This window comes from Toxoplasma gondii, chromosome X (genome assembly GCF_000006565.2).
Source record: "Toxoplasma gondii ME49 chromosome X, whole genome shotgun sequence".
NCBI lineage: Eukaryota > Apicomplexa > Conoidasida > Eucoccidiorida > Sarcocystidae > Toxoplasma > Toxoplasma gondii.
Window position 1 is genome coordinate 4,389,152 of NC_031478.1, and position 18,584 is coordinate 4,407,735.

General features: G+C 50.9%; 3 protein-coding genes across 3 annotated transcripts; all 3 read left to right on the plus strand.

The window, feature by feature from the left end:
• Positions 1-547: 547 nt before the first annotated feature.
• On the plus strand, positions 548-6,927 carry TGME49_234440 (aminotransferase, putative). Its single transcript, XM_002368843.2, has 11 exons — positions 548-1,483; positions 2,032-2,108; positions 2,537-2,666; positions 3,001-3,090; positions 3,491-3,578; positions 3,713-3,828; positions 4,274-4,330; positions 4,642-4,755; positions 5,100-5,183; positions 5,685-5,765; positions 5,944-6,927. The coding sequence occupies exons 1-11, from the start codon at positions 1,220-1,222 to the stop codon at positions 6,076-6,078; spliced, it is 1,236 nt and encodes a 411-aa protein (XP_002368884.1). The 5' UTR covers positions 548-1,219; the 3' UTR covers positions 6,079-6,927.
• Positions 6,928-7,697: 770 nt separating this feature from the next.
• RPS15A (ribosomal protein RPS15A) lies at positions 7,698-10,220 on the plus strand. Its single transcript, XM_002368844.2, has 3 exons — positions 7,698-8,355; positions 9,205-9,437; positions 9,776-10,220. The coding sequence occupies exons 1-3, from the start codon at positions 8,053-8,055 to the stop codon at positions 9,933-9,935; spliced, it is 696 nt and encodes a 231-aa protein (XP_002368885.2). The 5' UTR covers positions 7,698-8,052; the 3' UTR covers positions 9,936-10,220.
• A 2,293-nt stretch (positions 10,221-12,513) lies between these two features.
• TGME49_234460 (hypothetical protein) lies at positions 12,514-18,552 on the plus strand. The gene is made up of 2 exons (XM_002368845.2): positions 12,514-14,981; positions 15,638-18,552. The coding sequence occupies exons 1-2, from the start codon at positions 14,358-14,360 to the stop codon at positions 15,854-15,856; spliced, it is 843 nt and encodes a 280-aa protein (XP_002368886.1). The 5' UTR covers positions 12,514-14,357; the 3' UTR covers positions 15,857-18,552.
• Positions 18,553-18,584: the final 32 nt, after the last annotated feature.

Below are 18,584 nucleotides of genomic sequence, written 5' to 3' on the forward strand. Positions count from 1 at the left end.
TTGTCAAATACTTCCTCATAAAATTCGTTGGCCCTGTCGCTCCTGGTGACCGCGCAAGTCTTATTTGGTTTTTCAGCGACCCCTGTCCTGCGATTTCCACAACGCTGATGAAAGCTAAAGCGACAAACAGAGCTTTGTCTCTGCTCTGGTGACTCGGTGACAATGAGACACGCCTGTCCCCATCGTGTTCGGTTTGCTCCTTACGTTTGCCGCTTCCAACACCAAAGCTTGAGGCAGATCTTTTCGTTCCGCACACTTTCAGAGCAGCTCCCTCGCTCTCTGGTCTTGAGAGAGTTTGTTGACTAAAACGAAGATGGTTTTTTCTTTTTTCTGCAAGTAAAAGTTTGCTGCGACACCGTGGAGCAAATGTGCCCTGGCGCACATGGTAGCGGGTGGGGGGGGGTCGTCTGCGTTGGCACCTCTACGCGAGACAGGAGAGAAACTGAGACTAGAAAAGAAGAAAAGATCGTCCAGGTCCCTCGTCCGAGGCATGTTTCCATTTTTATTTTGCCAGTTGCTCCACATTGGCTTCAAGGAATGACGAGAACCGGGTGCAGCAAAACGTTTGCAGGTGACTGGATAGCTACGCGCCGCTTGGCACTGTGACGACCTCAAAAGTACCACCAGTAGTTTCTCCCAGGCTCTTGCTTGCCATCTACCATAATTAGACAAGCATAGGCTTGCTTTCCCGCGCTTTCCCAAAGCAAAAAGGTGCTTTTCGCAGAAGAAAACCGTTTTTCTGCACCTCTTTCACGTACCCATTGGCGAGATCGCCGCTACTTCCGCCTGTCCTAGTTGCACTCTTCCTGTCTCTCTTGTCTCGTGCTCGCACACGGAAGCAAGAACGGTCAAGAGCAGATATAACAGTCTTTTCTGTATCACCCTCTCTACGAGGTGACTCTCTGATTTACTTCTTGTCATTCACCGTTAACTACCGAGACCGATTTGCCCGGTCTGCTCCAGGTCACCTCCAGCGGAAAGAGAAACTCATGAAGTGTTGGGTCACCTACGCTGTCGTTCTGGTCGTCAGGACGAAACATGATTATTCCACATGAGTTATGTTCCAAGCGTAATATATGGATTACTGCTATCACTTCTATTAACATCGAGAGAAAATACCACTCAGACGTTAGTACGATCAGTACCGACTTTCGGGAAGTAACTAACTCCGGAAATCATTTATAAGCCTTTATGCGAGCTTTCTCGCGAGACTTTGAAGATGTCGGGGGATCATCGCAATGGATCAGGAGCAAGCGAGTCCTGTACTCGCAAGAAGATCCGTTACATGCAAACGAAAGGACCTCCTGCGTCGGAGCAGGTGAATTTGCGTCTAGGTTACCCTGCGCCTCTCGAGCTCCCCATCAAAGGTCTGAGAAAGGCCACTGCTGCAAAAATGGCAGAAGACGATCCCGAGTTCTTCATGTACGGCGTGCCGGAAGGATTTCTCGAGTTCCGAGAGAGCCTCGCGTCCTTCCTAAGTGAGGTAAGGCGAAGGACACGAGCTAAACTGGCCGGGCACATGACCCCGACTATGCCACACGTTTTCCGACAGGTTCAGGCAGCGGTGAACTCAGTCGCGCAGCCATAAGACACAAGTCCGGCAGAGGTTCTCACGTGCTGAAACCTCATTCAATGTCGGAAATTCAACCTCTCGACGTTTTTTTCAGATCTGACATGGCGAAAAGTTGGTCGCAGGCTGGAGGGAACGCGCACTTACGTGCCGGAAACGACGACAGCGGGAGAAAGGAACATGGGGGGAAATATTCGGGATGGAAACAAATGAAGTGATACAGACAGGCGGAAGAGGAAGCGTAATGGCCCAGGAACACGAAAGCGACAACGCAGTAGGGAAAACGAGATGATGGTCTCAGTTCCTGCTTCTTTAGTTTCCTTACGCGGGGTTGCGGTCTCACTCCTTGTTTCGATGCCCTCTTTCCCACGGTGTTTGCCTTTCTTTTTATCGTTATGTCTATGCAGCTGCTGTCTTCTGTCCATGTTTTTCGTGTCCTGCTCCTGCTCCTTTATTCGCAGGAGTATGGATTCCCCGTGTCTTCAGACGAGTTGATGGCCGTGAATGGCTCCTCGGGAGCACTCGACCTGATCTGCAAGTGAGTGTTGTGTCTTCGAATATTTTTGCTTCCATTTCTCCGCATAAACGAAGCCTTGCACCGTCAAGAGACCCGGCCTTCTTCTGTTCCTTCCCCCTCGAGTCATCCTTGCAGGCTTCATCGCGTTCTCACCAGAGAACGCCTGTACGCCGTCTTACTCAAAAACCAGAGTTCAGCCTTCCTTTGCAGTTTTGTTCTGTCAATTCTCTTTTCTTGTTCCCGCGTCATTTTTTCGCGCGTAGGGTACTCTGGCGTCTTCCGTTGGTCTGGCTGTCTTCTTTTCCCTGTCTTTTGCTCTTTACCCGGCGAGACATGCGCCTCGGACAGGCACTGTGCGACAAAAGTATCTCAGTGAGCACAAAGTTTCCGCGTTTCAGTGCACGGCGGCATTTTTATCCCTTGTCTCTGTGTGTCCGCTCTTCCTGCAGGGTGTACACCCAAGGGGGTGACGTCGTGTTTACAGAAAACCCGACTTACTTTCTTGCCTATCCGACTTTCCGCGACTATGACCTCAAGCCCATTGAGGTTCCTATGGACCAAGATGGAGTGAACATCGAGGTGCGTTTTGGTTCCCAGAAAAAAAAATACTTTGTCTTTGTGTGGAGAAGGCCAGAGTCAGTCACTATTTCCAAAGCCACGTAAAGGCAGAGCAACGAGTTACTTGTGTCTTGGGATATGGAGGAGTCGGACTATCTCTTTGGGAGGTAGGACCTGAAAAAGGGCAGCGCAACGCATTCTGGAACGAAAACACCAGCCGTTTGAAATTAGCGCATGTTGGTAGCACACTACCTTTGCCACGGATGCACAAGTATATGCATAATCTTGTATATATATATGTAGGTATATTCTGAGTAAACATTTTCTGTGAGATGCCGTGTTCTTGTTTTTCTAGGCTTTCGAGGAACTCCTGCTCAAATACAAGCCTAAACTGTTCTACACCATTCCCGTGGCTCACAATCCCACAGGTCGAACGACATCGTCGGTACGTGTCACTCCTTTCTCATGCGTGTTCTGTCGCTCGTCTAGCCGAGCAAAAAACAGAGCAACAGTCGCGACACGAGACTGACTTGGTCAACTCACGCACTATAGTCGGATTCCGTATCGCAGTCAGAAAAGTCTGTACGCACTTCTATGTGTGTGTGTGGACTTGTATGTACAGCGTGTACGTAACTAGTATGATATATCTACGTAGGTGTTTGATTCGCATCACTACCGCCTCCGTCCGATTCGAAAGTACAAAGTGGGCGAGAAGACGAACTCAGAAAGGCTTCTCGCAGAATCAGTGTGGAAACAGACACATGCTACTGTAGATCTCAACGCTCTCTCGTGTTATCTCCCTGGTTCCCTGCTCACGCTATATGTTCCCTTCTGTTTTTGTGCAGGAGAAGAGAAAGCGAATTGTGGAACTGGCAGTAAAGCATAACTTCAAAGTCGTCGCCGACGAGGTATACCAGCTGTTGTGCTTCGAGGGTATGTCTTCGTCCCGCTAACGTGTTCTTCCTTAGCTGCGCAGACGCAAACAAAAGGACGGACTCGTTTCCGTCCATTCTCTCCTGTCTTATTTCTCCTCGTCTTGGTTTGTGTCCTCGCTCCTTTTTCCTTAGGTGTCGACATCCCTCCTCCCTTTGCCGCCTTTGACCACAACAATGAGCACTGCGTTATCTCCATTGGATCCTTCAGCAAGATTCTCGCACCTGCCCTTCGGCTAGGATGGCTCCAGGTAGTGCTGTGCAACTTCACACAACGCAAAACCACTTTGCTGCATTGTTTGACGTGCGAATGCTGATGCATACATGCATTTATGGAACTAGGGGAAACACCTGTGTGTGCTTTTATGTGTATCAGCTCGTTTTCAACTGGAAGAATGTGTATAAAAATTCGTGCGGTGGCACTCTCTTCATAGGTAGCGGATGGGTGGGAGAGTTTTTCCTTTCTTAAAAAGAATGCAGTTGTAGTTGTCTACTTTCAGGAAAAGCATCTCCTCCCGTGTTACAGATGAACTCCCTCTCTATGTGTTTAGAAGCTGCGCACCCGGCGCACCACCCCCCTCTGAAGCAGTGCACTTGTAGTCACGAGCATTCAAATGCTTGATGTCTGCATGTCTATGCTACATATGAATATGGGTATGTCGGTGTCTTTCCGCGACGATGTCGTTCTTGCTTCAGGCGCATCCTTCGCTGCTAAAACCGATCCTCGCCTGTGGGATGATTGAGTCTGGAGGCGTGAGCGTGCTCGCAGACACCTTGAGCGCAACAGTGCTGTTGAGTGTTCACAGACGTGTTCGAGCACCGGATCGACAAATTGGCGCGCTTGTGTAGACACATGAAAATGTCTGTGGTATCGCAGAGCGGTGTGGCACTTGTGTAAATGAATGGATAGAGCAAAGAGGAAGTCTACAGGCGGTTAGGATGGATAGCTACCATCGACCAATTCGCCAGATAAGGTCTGCCACTTCTCTACACGAGTTTTGCAAGATTCCAGTACTGAGTTTTAACCAGTTGCTTTTTTTTATTGTGTTTGTTCGTCTTCTCAGTGCCTTAACCCACTGATCTGCGGCTTCGTCCAGAAAACCATTGATATGGGCATCTTGAAAGAAAACGTCGTGGCTACTCGGCGCGCTCTCTTCGGAAGATGCGACCGTCTGAGGGTTCGTCCCCGCTCAGGACAAAAAGTCTCTCGGCAAGCCTGTACAAACTCGCTGCCACACTCTTCCAGTGTGTGTGTTTGGGTCTACTCGAAAATGCGCGCATGCACATGACGAATATGCCTGCCGAAATATCCCCTATAGCTGATTTACGGCATCGTTTGTGCGAATCCACCTGCGTGGTTTCCTGGGCGTGAGAGGCTACTGTCATGCGTTCAAAAAATCATCCCGGCACTGTCATAAGAAGGATTCGCCTTTCATCCTGTGTCTTGGCGTCCTGAAGCCGGACAGGACGCCGGGCGGAAAAGTTGCTTACACTTTTCCCGTTTCTTGTGGCCTCCTCTCAGGCCTCCCTCCGCAAATACATGCCCAAAGAAGCATCGTTCGAAGAACCCATTGGTGGATATTTCTTGATTGTGAAACTCCCAGAAGTAAGTTTGCGGATGCACCACAAATACACAGTTTTCTTCCGTCTTGTCTGTCTTACGGGTGGTTTCGTCATATTGTTCCCGTGTCCACATAGGTGACATCTCTGTGCCGAACTGTGTATACATTCGGATCTATATCTGCGTGCGTTTTCACCTGCAGTTCTGTTCGCAACATTGGAGCTTACAGGCATAGAAAGTCTACAGTCAGACTGTATATATGTACGTGTGTGTTCGCTTGAGGAAGCATAGGTACAATTCCTACGCGAAGCTGCCGACGCCCCGATCTGTTGAAGCCACTACAACATGACTTTTCGGTGTCTTGTGCACTTCCTTCGAGTTCTAGTCTGCAGAAGACCATTTGTAAAACGCAGGTACCTCTTCTTGCCTTTTTTGGGGAAAATCGGCAACGCACTTTATGGGGATGATTCCATGATGGGTCGTCAGCAGGCGGAATTATCGCCGTTCGGTACTGTCCGTGTGTTCCCTTTTCCGTTTCAAAAACAGGGAATCAAATCGCTTGACCTTCTGGAGGAAGCAAACAAGAACCACAAAGTGTCATTTTTGCCCGGAACGTCTTTCGGAAAGGTGCGGCTAACTGCTACATACGTTTCACTACACATTGTTGGATTCTGTCCGGGGCACAGCATAACATGGCCACGTACTTGTAGAGAGGTAGAATGTCGTTAAAAATGAAACTCCAGTGCATTTCGTACGTGGGATGCAGCTTTGTTGAAGTTTCATACTATTGTTTTTCCTCTTTCAGGGTTTTGATGACTACATTCGTCTTTCCTTCTCGTACTACTGTGGGGACGACCTTGAGACAGGCGTGAAGCGCATTGCTGATGCTCTGAATGTTCTTATGAAGAAACAGGGTAACGCGGCAACTGAGGAGGCATAAGGAGAAGATGAACTGGAAGCAAGGACCTCTCACCTTTCGAGGAACTAGCGCCTGAAAGTTCATTGCCTCACTGTTTAGCCGCAACATTTAGAGAAGCAGATGCCAGTAGAGCAATACTTGTTGATATGCACGTGCATGCATTCAAATGTGGGTAACTACACAGCAATAAAAAGAGAAGAGCGGAAAATGCAACTGCCGTTTCTGGCGTATTGCCAATGTTGTACGCCTGTCGTCTGGCATACACCGCTTGCGCGAGTGGGCAACATGGTCCTCCGTGGTTGAGAGCCTAGAACACCGGACACGGCCAAGCGGTGGCGTGCATGGAAATCCTGATGATCCCCCGATCGACCGCTGACCAGCAAGGCACTTTTCTTATTGAGCATCAGGGAAACGGTAGGACACATAAGTACGTGATTGACAACAACAAGAAGGAAAAACAAGGAGGCAAGATAAGTCAGAATCTGTTAACACGAGCCGTGTTGTACCTCTAGTGCTTTGGAGTGCGCATCAGTGTTATCTCACAGCGTAAACTGAACGGACAGTGATTTCCGCGTCCGCTCCGATGTACCCGACGATAATACGTCTTACGTATATTCACAGGAAATGAGACTTCTCAGTGAAGTCATACTCTGTGCTCAACTGTCGGTAATGGTGACACTACCTACTCCCAGGAGAAACGGTTACCAACAAGTGGTAAACTCCCGCCAGTTTGATAAAAAGACGAGTTTCTCGACGTAGAAATTGGGGAGAAGGGTGCTCATCCATGAACGCGCACGTCTGCTTCATCTTGTCGCCCCAACGCATGTATCCCCTTTCTGCCATTCGATTGTGAAGACTATCAGGTGTGGCTCACACTCGCCGGTACCCTGTGGAAAGGCATTGCTTGTACCCAGAAACTACAACAGCGACTGATAGACGGAGACGTCTCTGTACATGCATCCGCAGCCATCCGCACGCAGTGAGAGGGCAGTACTGCAAGCTGAAAAACATCCGTTCAGCCCGTCGATTCAGCTCTGTGCTGTCGATCTAGAGAGTTGTTTGTGTAGACAGACTTGTTGATCGGTGTGACGGTCTGCCATATGCCCGCCTCCACACTGTATAAGCGGCACCAAACTCGGACGTCTTCCCACAGAGCACATGGTAATTGCTGCCATCGTGGAATTAGCTCACTCACTGGTTCTAGCTCTCCGCCCCCCAAAAGTGAAATGGATGTGAGCGTTCAAGGGCAGCATTCGAGCTTCAAGATCCCGTGCCGCTCGCTCGTCTGCGCACCGGGTCTCCAGTGGCTGTCCAACGTGTTCGAGACCTTCCACCTACTTCTATTCGTGCTCCCTTAGGCGTTACAAGAGTTTCCGTGTTGCTACCATGAGACACTTCACCTCTTCGCATCGCCTGGCATATGCAGAAGCCACACACTAATCATCACTGGCTGCACGTGGTTCCGGCGGCCGCCCCATCACCGCAACCGGCTTCCGTAGAAGACTATCCCGCAACAACGGCTAATCTTCGAGAATCTGTTTGGCATTAGGAATGCACTGTCTCATAAATCTCCTTCCACAATACAAAATATCTGCCTATTTTGGGCGGGCAAATGTGGAAATCCTAAAAAAATCAAGAACGGCCGCGTGGCATGTGGGGCAGCACGGATCTGGAGCGGGGCACTTGTAGCCCCAAATTGCAACTCTGTGTCCCAGGGATCCGAGGCCTCCCTTCAAAAGAACTTGTAGACCAAGTGACGCACAATCACACAGTACCAATTAACCTTTTTTCAGCTCAGAAGTAGTAGGGGAACAGGAAATCTCGCAGTTCCAGACTCTGCAGAAAGGCCGTTCGTTGTAGAGCCGCTCCCCTCTCCACTGTAGTGTGTCCGATCCACAGCCAAGTCGGGTTTCACGCCCCGTTCTCCAGGTTCGTTATTGCGTCTAGAAAATAATGAGAAGAGTTAAGCTGTTCTTCCCTGACTAATATCTCGTGATGTCAGTGAGGCTGCACGATAGCGGGTCGTTTCTCTTTTCTCGGCATTTTCACTCGCGCGTCGACGAGTGTATGCTGCACAGCGCATGCATGACGCGCATGTCGCGCATGTCGCGAGAGTGGCAGCTTGCCTGCGAAAGGGCGACCGGCGGCGGGGAAGGTGGCGAATTTATGCCGAAGGGGCCAAGTCGGACCCTGAAAGACGAGTGCTGGAAGACCGTTTTCCGTGGAAACAAGAACTGGCATCTGCTGTTAATCTGCTTCTCCTCTTTCGTGTTTTCCCTCCTTCTTCGTGTGGCCAAGGTAAGGCAGAGGAACGTGTACTTTCTGACGCCCCAGCTTCCGTCCTGTCACAGTCCTCGACTGCCAAAGCGTGCAAAATCTAGTGGGGTTCTCCTAGGTGTCACAGAAGAGAGCGTGTTGTGGTCTTAATTTCTTCTGTTGCCCTCTCCTCTATTGTTGACGATGTTTTTGCTCCTTCTTGTGACATTCGCGGGTTTCCCCTGTGCGAGGAGAGGACTTGCAGGGGGAGACGCTGAAACAACCCGACTTTCCCCACAGAGAACTGGGAGAATCCCTCCTCTCACACTGCGCACTCTTCGGCTCTCAAGGAATTAGATTCCTTTTTTGTGGAGCTTTTCGCCATATTCGCGGCGAAGTTTTATAGAAGTCGGGAAAGAGGGGGAAACTGAGAAGGGAGAAAGCACCACGGTGGTGGGCGCACATGCAGTCCTTAGTTGCTGGCCTGTTCTCTCTCACAGGGGCGACACTACAGAAACTTTTGCCGGATCCCACAATCGTTCATGTCTGGACATGTCCCATCACCGTGCACTTGCCTTTTCTTCCCGATGAAATTATCTACAGATGCGTTTTGCATGCGTGGCGTACTCAGAGGCATCGAACACTGACCCTCTGCATCCGTTGACAGAGCCGAAACGTCGTCAAGCCATTGCTGGAGAAGGTTGGTTATGTGCAGGGGTGTTTTGTAATTGCAGTACATTCCTCATTTGTACCTAGGTGACGCTTGTTCTTGTAGAGGGATATCTGCAGCGTGCCGAGTGGGTCAATCTTATGATTCCAGGACCCAGTAGGCGATTTTGGAAGTCAATGGTTGTGTCGGATTTGCGTGTTCCGCTGTTGTTCCTGTTGCAGATGGTGCGCATGAATGTTCTAGCAGATTGCCTGAAGACCCTCGTCAACGCTGAGAAGCGTGGACGCAGGCAGGTCCTCATTCGTCCATCGTCTAAGGTCATCATCAAGTTCCTGCAGTGCATGCAGAGGAGAGGATACATCGGTGACTTCGAGATCGTGGATGACCACCGTGCGGGCAAGATCGTCATCGAGCTCCTTGGCAGAATCAACAAGTGTGGTGTTATCTCCCCCAGGTAGGTTTTCATGCGAATCTCCAGTCTTCCAAGGGGAAACAACGTAATGAACGTTTACTCGGACCCGGCACAAGGCACACATGACGGTATACTTGAGTGACCACATAGATATAGTACAGGCGAAGATGCATGCGCGGCGTGCATACATACGGGCAACAACTGCAATTTCTTACCAGAGTGGGGGCTAATTGACTGCGGCACTAAAGATATTTTTCGGGTTATGAATTCCTGGGGTAGAATTTATTGCTTTTGGAGTGCTGTTCGTGGCCACGCGTGTAGCATCTTTCATATGCGACCGGGCGACTGCAGCGTGTTTGCCTCCCTTTTTGTTTCTACAGATTCGACATCCAAGTCGACAAGATTGAGCAGTTCTGCTCTAACTTGCTCCCGTCCCGACAGTTTGGTCACTTGGTGCTGACGACTGCGTACGGCATCATGGACCACGAGGAGGCACGTCGCAAGCATACTGGAGGGAAGATCTTGGGCTACTTTTTCTAAGAGAATAAATTGTCTTTATTCGTTTCTAACAGGGTAGCGAAGCTATGTGACCTTCCGTACGCGCGGTGTTGACGTTGTAACTAGCGGGGGGAGCAGCCGGCCGCCCGGCGGACACCGTGCTGCGTTCCTACCGATTTCAGTGTCGGAGTGTAGTGGTCCTGTATTCTCTGTGTCCCAGGGTTTTCCTTGGGGCAGGAAATAAGAAGTGTGCCCAACTAGAACAACACCGTGACAAAAAACCATTAAGTCACAAAAATTCGTTCCTGTGCATCCTAAATTACCCGCAAATGTGGGAGGAAATTATCCAGACACAGCGGGTTGGTTCTGCTCTCCGAACACGTCCTGCTTGGACCTTGCCGAACACGGCCTGGTGATCGCAGGAAATGAGACTCGGTGCCGGTTGCGCCTGGACGAAGTCGCTTCTCTGCGATGTGGCGAGCTCCATTCTGTCTGCCAGCTCGCTAGCGCTCACTTTCGAAGAGAATGTAGCTCACGTAGAATCACAACAAGCATATACGTATTTGCCAAAGACACCACCGTTATACACTGGCAACTAGTCGGGACACCTAAGAAACGTGATTAATGCTGGTTTGCCATTCGTCTGCAAGGATTCATCTCCGAGACGCTGCTGTGCCGGCTGAGGGCCTGTAGCACCGTAAGACAACTGCTTCTATTACGAACATATTTGTTGAAAAGAGCGTCTTTGACAATGTCGCTTCCTCGATCTGTGTACGCCACTTTGAGAGAGCCACCCTTTGCTTTTTGGAAATTTTGGGGAGGGAGATGTCATGTAGTTCAGTGGCCACTTTAGTCAGAAATACAAGTCAGATGATACCTACGATAAAACGGCCTGGTCTCTCGAAAGTTGCGGTGTTGTTTGCTGACCACTCTGCACTAGGTAGCATACCTCGTCATCCGTGATTACATCCCAAACACCGTAGACTACAACACCCATATTGCAGCCGAACCGTTGGAGCCACAACTAGTGTTTCCACTGCAGAGAGGGCACACTTCAGGAGCTTCCTGTCGGCTGCTTGAATTATTTCCACGATATAGCGAATCCGCTCACAAGCGAGTGACCGCGGTACGGGGTTTCAAAACGACACGCGCCACCTCCGAGTCAGAAGCACGTCTCTCCTCTTAATGCTGCACTGTTGGATCAGGGATACACCACATGATAAAGTGGAGTTGCTGACAACGCAGTTTTGAGGCGGTCCGCAGGCGTGACAATGATTCCAGCAAAGTTGTTGCCTCAAGAATGCGACTGTGCTCCCGTGGCGATAGTTGCGTCTCCAGGTTATTTACCAACTCGCCCTAACACCGAGGTATACTGTTGATCGACAACCTTACTTCTTCGCGTCACCTGAAATAGTGTCTAGAGCATATGGTTCAGCAGCCGCCGCAGGAACAGAGCGGTAGCTTGGAAGTTTCCCTTCTCAGCGTCCATGACGTTGATAGAAAACAGTCAACTTTCAAGTTGCAGCGCCGGAGATCGCTACGCGCGAGATAGATTCTAAGCCTGACGCGGTTCAAGTGTAAAATGACCATGCGCGCCCCAATAAGAGGATCCGCGGAATCCCTGCGCCTACCATGATGACTTGCTATAAAAAGCTGACGTTTTCTGCCTGCCCAGGTAGCAGCAGTAATACAGCAGATTCCAATCCCGAGTCACTCTGCAGGAGGAGCACAGGCTACTGAAGACGTAAGACTAAGCAGTTCCCCGTGATCCGTCGTGTAACCTAACAGCGGACGTCGGCTACGGGTAACGAGCTGACGCGGTCACGCGGACCGGCACCCTCTCCCTGTGGTGCCCGTCCGGGAGCGGTTCCACCGACGAACTCCATTTCCTTTGCTGTTGAGAGCACGAAAATAGTTACGGCTCCAGCGAGGTCGCCAAACGCGTTTTCGAAAGCTCTCTAACACAAGAAAAGCAACTCTTTTCCTGGCCAATCGGCTCTTCACATATATTTGGGTTCAGGTAGCTGCTAGAACGGTGGAACGCTGCGGCTACATGCTCAAAGCTGAAAGAGATCAGGAACGTAAGACCAAGTACAGAAAACTTGACAGAGAATGGGAGAAGTCGACAGACCGCGTCTAGTTGGTTTGTGGCTACAAGAGACTAGAACGGGAGCTGGCAGGCGACTGCCTGGAATCACCAGGGGTGAACTGGCCGGGGAGTGTCCCGGGGTTTCGCTTCACGGACGGAACAAGGCCAGGGGCTGTTGCATCCGCGGAGACAGTGTGCTGGTTTCCTATTTCCACGTTCGTTGGCTGCAGTTTGCGAGTTTGCTGTTCTGCATGTCTGTCGCCGATAACATACCTCGTTCCATTCGTGTTGATAACGGCACGGTGAATAACTGGCCGAAACAGGGAACATATTTATCAACCCCACCTGTTTGACAGGGGTCGACCACCCGCAGTCGTCTGAGCCCAAAGTGGAACGCACCGGCAACCGGAACGCGGCCGGCTTCCTGGCATGCGTCCGGTGTCCCCGTGCCGTGGGAAAGCGTGTCGCAGAGGGGCCGGTCCGTGCGGCCCCGAGAGGAAAAAGAGCCGCCTCTAGTTTTCTCGAAAAGTGGAAAAACCGACATGTCTGTGGTAGATGGGTCGTGCCATCCAAGCGGGTCCCTGCGGTCCTCGAGCATTCAAGTGATATCCCCTTTCTGTCACACGTCAGCCGCTCGACTGAACTCGACGTCGAGTAAAAATTTGACTGAAAGGGGGCATGCGTAGTGTATCACAACGTCTCACGCGTTTGCTTGCGGTTTTTTTAATGGTTGATCCGCCTTAGAGGAATGGATCCTAGCTTCCGTCAGTGCCGCGCCCCGCTTTGGTGTGAGGCGGGCCACGAGGAAAATGCGGTGAAATCTTGGGTTGCGGTGGCAGACAACTTTTTTGCCAGTGAAGTTAGCTTCTTGCGGTTCGCATAACATGTCATGACCGGCTTCGTGATGAACCGTAATAGTACATCGTGGAAAAAGCTGGCCCTTTACGCGACAGCCCCTCTATGTTCCTCACCTGTACACCGACGGTCTAACTGTGTCCCCTTATACATCGCGCGTGTCTCGAAAGCTCGTGTTCTCTACCGCAGACGCAAGGGACGTTTTGTCTGAGTTTCGGCACACTGACTCTAAAGCAAATGGGAGACGAGGCATGTGAATTAACTGTGGAGTCGTGGATGATGCCCTTTACTACCCGTGCTGCGACACCAGCCCTGTGAGTCCAACGGTTAGCCCCCGACACGCGTGTTCTGTTTGTTTGATTAGGCACGCCCTGGCCACAGACTTGATATCGTGGCAGGAGTGTTTCACGTTGGTGTGCAACACTCGAGGAACCGTATATAAACTGATGCGGCGTCGGAAAAACGGGGAAAACATGCCTTTCCCAGTAGCATAGGCGTGCCCAGAATAATACAGCTCACCGTCGCATGTTCGGAGGTTCGGAGAATGTGCTGAGTGACGCACCTTGCCCCCGAATTTATATACGTTCGTGGTCGTGGCCTTTTTTTGTCCCGTTTCAGTGTGAACATTACATGCGCTTCCGCGATATAAGCGTGGACCGGGCGCGACACCGGTAGTCACCCTCATTGTGAATCCTGGTGTGGATTTTCACTGTCGCAGAGCTTCCGCAGGCCGAAATTCCGCTACTTCTCTGTTTCCGTGGAACAGGCCAAAGCCCATTATCTGCTGAGTTTATAGATAATTAGAATAGCGGACTCCATCGGGGTCGGGTCTTTAACGGACAGAGGCTCCCTCCCGTTGCAGTACCCGGGAATCGAACTGAGTTATCGCTACAGGAGGCTGGCTGACGGGCGTAGCTGCGTAAGGACGGCGCCTGTTGCGGCGCAGGCGTTAAAGGCTTTTTCGTTGGTGCCTCGTCATATTGTCTGCTGCGCGCAACAACGATTTCCTCGAGGCAGCAGTCGGGGAGTCGATACGCCAGACACTTGGTGGTGCACGTGGTTCGTTCTCTTTCTTTGGGTTGCTGCGTTCATGCCATTCGACTTGTTTCAGCTGGCGCGGCTGTGGTGTGCTCCGCCATTTTGACGCACATTTAACGATACTTGGTTTCGTCAGAATTTCACAGCACGAGAGTGGAGGCTTTCCTGACTTGAAGGTCCACACGTGTGGAGCCCCGCACATCCAGTTTGGATCCTGCATTTTGTAAAGCTGACCCAGTGCCTGGCGGGTCAGAAGCCGTTCTGAACCGTATGAAGTTGCCACAGTGAACCAGCCGGCGCCTTGTGGGTCTGTTCGATTGAGATGAAACAGAGCGCCGATCTGTACTTGTGAAGAGAGCATCAAGTGGCCTTCAAAGCAGCCACACCGTCGATGCCGTTGTCGGGAAAGAGTGTCGTGGTTTTCGTTCAGCCGGTGATCCGGAGCCAGAGTGGCGACCGTTTTTTAATCACATGTAGGCGTTATGGAGAGCATTGTGTCGGAGGTCGCACAAAAGACCGTCCTCATTCTCGTTGACGAGTTCATTTCCCAGGGGGATGAGGCGCCTCTCGATCGAACGGTCGAAATTCTGCAGATCGCGCTTCTGTCGTGCGAAGCGAAGAAGTCGGCCGCCAAATGTCTGAGCGCCGGTCCCGGCGGATCAGGTTCATCTGAGGCAGCTCCTCTTCTCTCCGACGGGCAACCAGTGGACGGTCTCACGAGGACACGAGAGGCTCTAGCGAACTCTGCGTCGAGAAGTAGCTCTGCTGGACAAGCAGAAGTAGGGAGTTCCCGGCGCACGCAGGGACAGGTGCTCGGAGGTGGAGTGCACTTTGCTGCACCCCGTGTTCTGGTCCCTCCTGAAAACTTGAAAAACCCCTCGTCGTTCTTGAAAATATACGGGGACCCCCTCTGCTTTGCCGGATCGCGCAACCTGGTTGCTGGTTGTCGAGGAAACTGGAAATGCGCCAAGTGCGGCACCGTCAACTTCCCTCGGAGGTTCCGCTGTAAGCAGTGCGACAAGGAACGGGACGAGGAAGGTCACCGCATCGTTCTCGAATATGCAAAGACCGTTTATCAGCAGTATCTGGCAGCAGGCTTGTGGCCTGTGAGTCGGGGAGAAAGCAACGATGCGCCTCCACCCGTGACTCTCTATGCGAGTCCCCGAGCGTGTCGTCGCCTCAAAAATGCGGGCGCGGGAGAGGCTCGTAAGTGGCGATGGAAACGGCGTGGGGGCAACGGAAAGGGCCAAAATGGAGGAAACGATGTGTGTGTGAATGAGACTGTCGAGAGAAATGCGCTTGGCGACTCGAATCAGGTCCAGCGTAGAGAGGACCCAGGAACCGAAGCACCCGGAGAAGACGCTGTGCCGACTGGCCGGTTTACGTGAAGGAGGTTCAGGTAGTGCTGGAGAACTGAGGCCGACACCAGGAGATAGTACTCTTTTTCAAGTGCGCTAGAGGTGCTTGTGTGGGGAAGGAACCGGGGGTACAGTACCCTAGATTGAAGCGAGTCCGCGACGATCCGCCGTGCCAGTCGATAATGCCGCCAGGAGCGAGGGTATTGGATTGTTTAAAGATGACTGGTGCTGTGATTTATGTGAGAATATTGCAAAGCAAACGATGCGGCGCATCTGGTGTAAAGCTCCTGTGGCAGATTGTCTATGCGAGCCGGAATGTCAATTTTAACTTTGTGAAGTAGGTGAGGGTAACTGCACCTCACTGAATTCCTGTTTTGATGAATATTTCGAGCCAATCGTTTCAGGTTTGGTATGCTGCGGATCGCGGGGGCCCCCTTGACGCTCGAAGCCTGACGCCAACGGGCCTCACTGTGCGGACAACACAGCTGTACAAGCTTCGTTGGCTGCCGACATGGTCGACCGGGCGGGACTACTGTAATGTAACGTCGTTTGAGATGTTCTGTTCTTGGACGTTGGCCGTGCCACGCGTGTTGTACGAGAACAAAACTATCATTGGCGATTAGGTCCTGCCGGTCCTGTGTTTGGCTGTTTGTCACGGCTTCCTTCATGGCCCAAGTGGCGTTTTGTTCATGGGGCGAGTAGAAATCTTTTTTAAGGGAATCAACGTCTGTGGCTGTGGTTGCCGCTGCTTGTGGGCGGCCCCCAAAAGGCTGAGTTGATGCTGGTCCGCGCGGTGGGTGGTGGTACGATGTGTCATGTTACTTGCTGTGGACAAGAAACTCGTCGTGCAGTGATTATCTTCCTCGTTGAAATGTGGGAGGTTTACATTTGTTGTTTCGGGAAAATACAGTTATGCCGAATGCTTTCGCTGTCATGGTAGCGCGACAGAACCTGGATTGGGTTTTTCGGTTTTTGTTCGGGAGACGTTTGCCGTGTGACGGTCTGATTGATGTTTCGACGTCTTTTTTTCCACCCAAACGTGCCGCTCCATGAGACGGCAGGTTGCGAAGCAACCTCGTTCCTGTCGGCAAGTCTGGATGGCCCCTTCTCTACAGTTTGTGAACGACCATTTCCCGAGGTTTTAAAAGTACATCGGGCGATGGTGTGCTGATCATCCAAGCTGGAAGCAAGCTTATTAGTGGCTGATCGCGAGGGAATGATCAGGTGACTGAGGGACCACGTGACTGCCGAGAGTGACCTAAAGAATTTTGAATCGTTTTGCCGTTGACGACGGCAATTCGGTAGCGGATCACATTTGTCATCTCGTCGAATTTTACTAAAACGATGTTTCATCCTGCGAGATGACTTTTTTTGGTTCCATGACAAAAGCGCCGTAGTATATTTGACCCGGGTTAAGTGTTGAAGGTAGCGTTGGTTTGTAATTCGTTAACCATGTGCGTTGCGACGATTCAACGGTGTGTACAGAATAATACAGCCGTGTGACGTTGTGACAGCCGGGGGGAGGGGGATCCCTTTGATTCTGTGTGTCGGGTTATTGTGCCCTGGGTGCGCAAACGACGAAGAATGTTCAAGGCTTTCCTTTTCTTACATTTAGTTTAAGCTTGGCCACCGTGTTCTTACGGGTGAGAACTTGTGAAAGCCTGCTCCGGTCCATTCCCCTTACATGGATTCCTATCCTGATTACCGTTTTTGTGTTTTTCTCCGGCAAAGAACCTCTTGTGAAAGGAGTTTACTGTTGTGGGTTTAAAAAAGTTTTGTTGTTTTTCCGCTAAGAAACAAGTCTGCAGTGACTATCCCGTCTCACCCTCGGTTTCCCGAAATCTTCATTGCCGGCGTGGAACTGCCCTCTGGCAACTGGCGCATCTATAAAGTAAGACTACAAGCATGGTAATGATGCGCTGCGTAATGTGCAGTGAGTGTAAATGTTGCACTTCATGCTTCGTAGGGATGGCGTTTTTACGGGACGCGTGAACCGACGGGGGATAACTTGTAGGGGGAGCCTAGCCGATATTTACGATGTGTTTCGGGTGGTCGTTGACGACAACGATGTTGCAAGAGCACAATTTTCCGTGACCTTTTTTAGGACCTTAGTGTAAAGTTTTGAAAATATAAATTCATTAAGACTTTGCAGTGGAGGCGCAGTTCATCATGCAGTGTAACTCGCATCTCTCTCTCTCTACAACGCCGGCGGCACTGTTCCAGGTGTTGGCGTCGTGGTGACACTGCTGCCTTCGAAAATGAATTGTGACTGATAATTATGGGTCAGTACCCTTGCACTACCAACATGCTGCCAGGTTATGAAAACAATTCACTTTCTTTGATGTTGCTTGTTCACTGCTTTAGCGACAACGAATGAAAGTTTTTGGAAGTAGTTACCCCGCAGTTCAACTGTCGACTTTTTGTCAACGTTTCTCCACGGAACTGGAACATAACCCGGCAACTCGTGGTGTCGCCGTGGTCGTGCTGTATGGCACAAAATCGCTATTTTTTGAATGGCTTTGAAGCAAACAGAGAATATGACTGAAGTGGGTCCATTTCGTTGGGCAAGGTATGTACAGCTTGAAGCAGATCCGTACACAGCAGGAGATACCAGCAATCGATCGCGTAAAAGCTCAGATGTGACCCCACACTGATGGTGCAAGTATATCCGAAGGACCCCCGCCATAAGTCGTGCCTACATCCACCGAAATATCGGAGTGGAGTTTGGACACCAGCACGGAAATACAGTAAAACAGGAGCTCGCCAGCCCTAGGGTCACACACGTGTTTGCACCTGCCGCTCAGTTTGTACAGGAGGCACTGCAGACCGATTGGGTGAAGTGTTGAACCGATAGTTGAGTTGAGCAAATGCTCAATGCCCGTTCACCTCGAAGGTTGTCGACAGAAGTGTTCAGCCTGGCAACTAGAACGCATAATTATAAAACGAAAGATTTACTGCACCTTGAAGTTCATACCAACAGCATCTCGCGTCTAGCTCACATAGGACTTACTATTCGTGTGTGCTCTGTCATAGCCTGATCACGTCCGGGGGCAAAGCGTACTTGTGGCCAGTTGGCGTAGTCCTTCGAGGCCGCTAGTAGTTGTGCTTTTGTCGCGGTCCGTGCGAGTTTGCCGGGTTCATGAATTCATTTTCGACGGCGCGGTCTCTGGTCTGCGAGTCAGAATTATCCAAGAACACTGGTGATAAAGTTCCCCCTCATCAGAGGCGCTGACCAGCTCATCGGTGACGACGTTTCTCCGCGCAAGACCGCGTAGGAATGCCCTGTATAGCTACGAGAAGTGACAGCCAGCTGTGCTTCAGATCCGTACAATTTTTTGAGAAAAGCTAGTT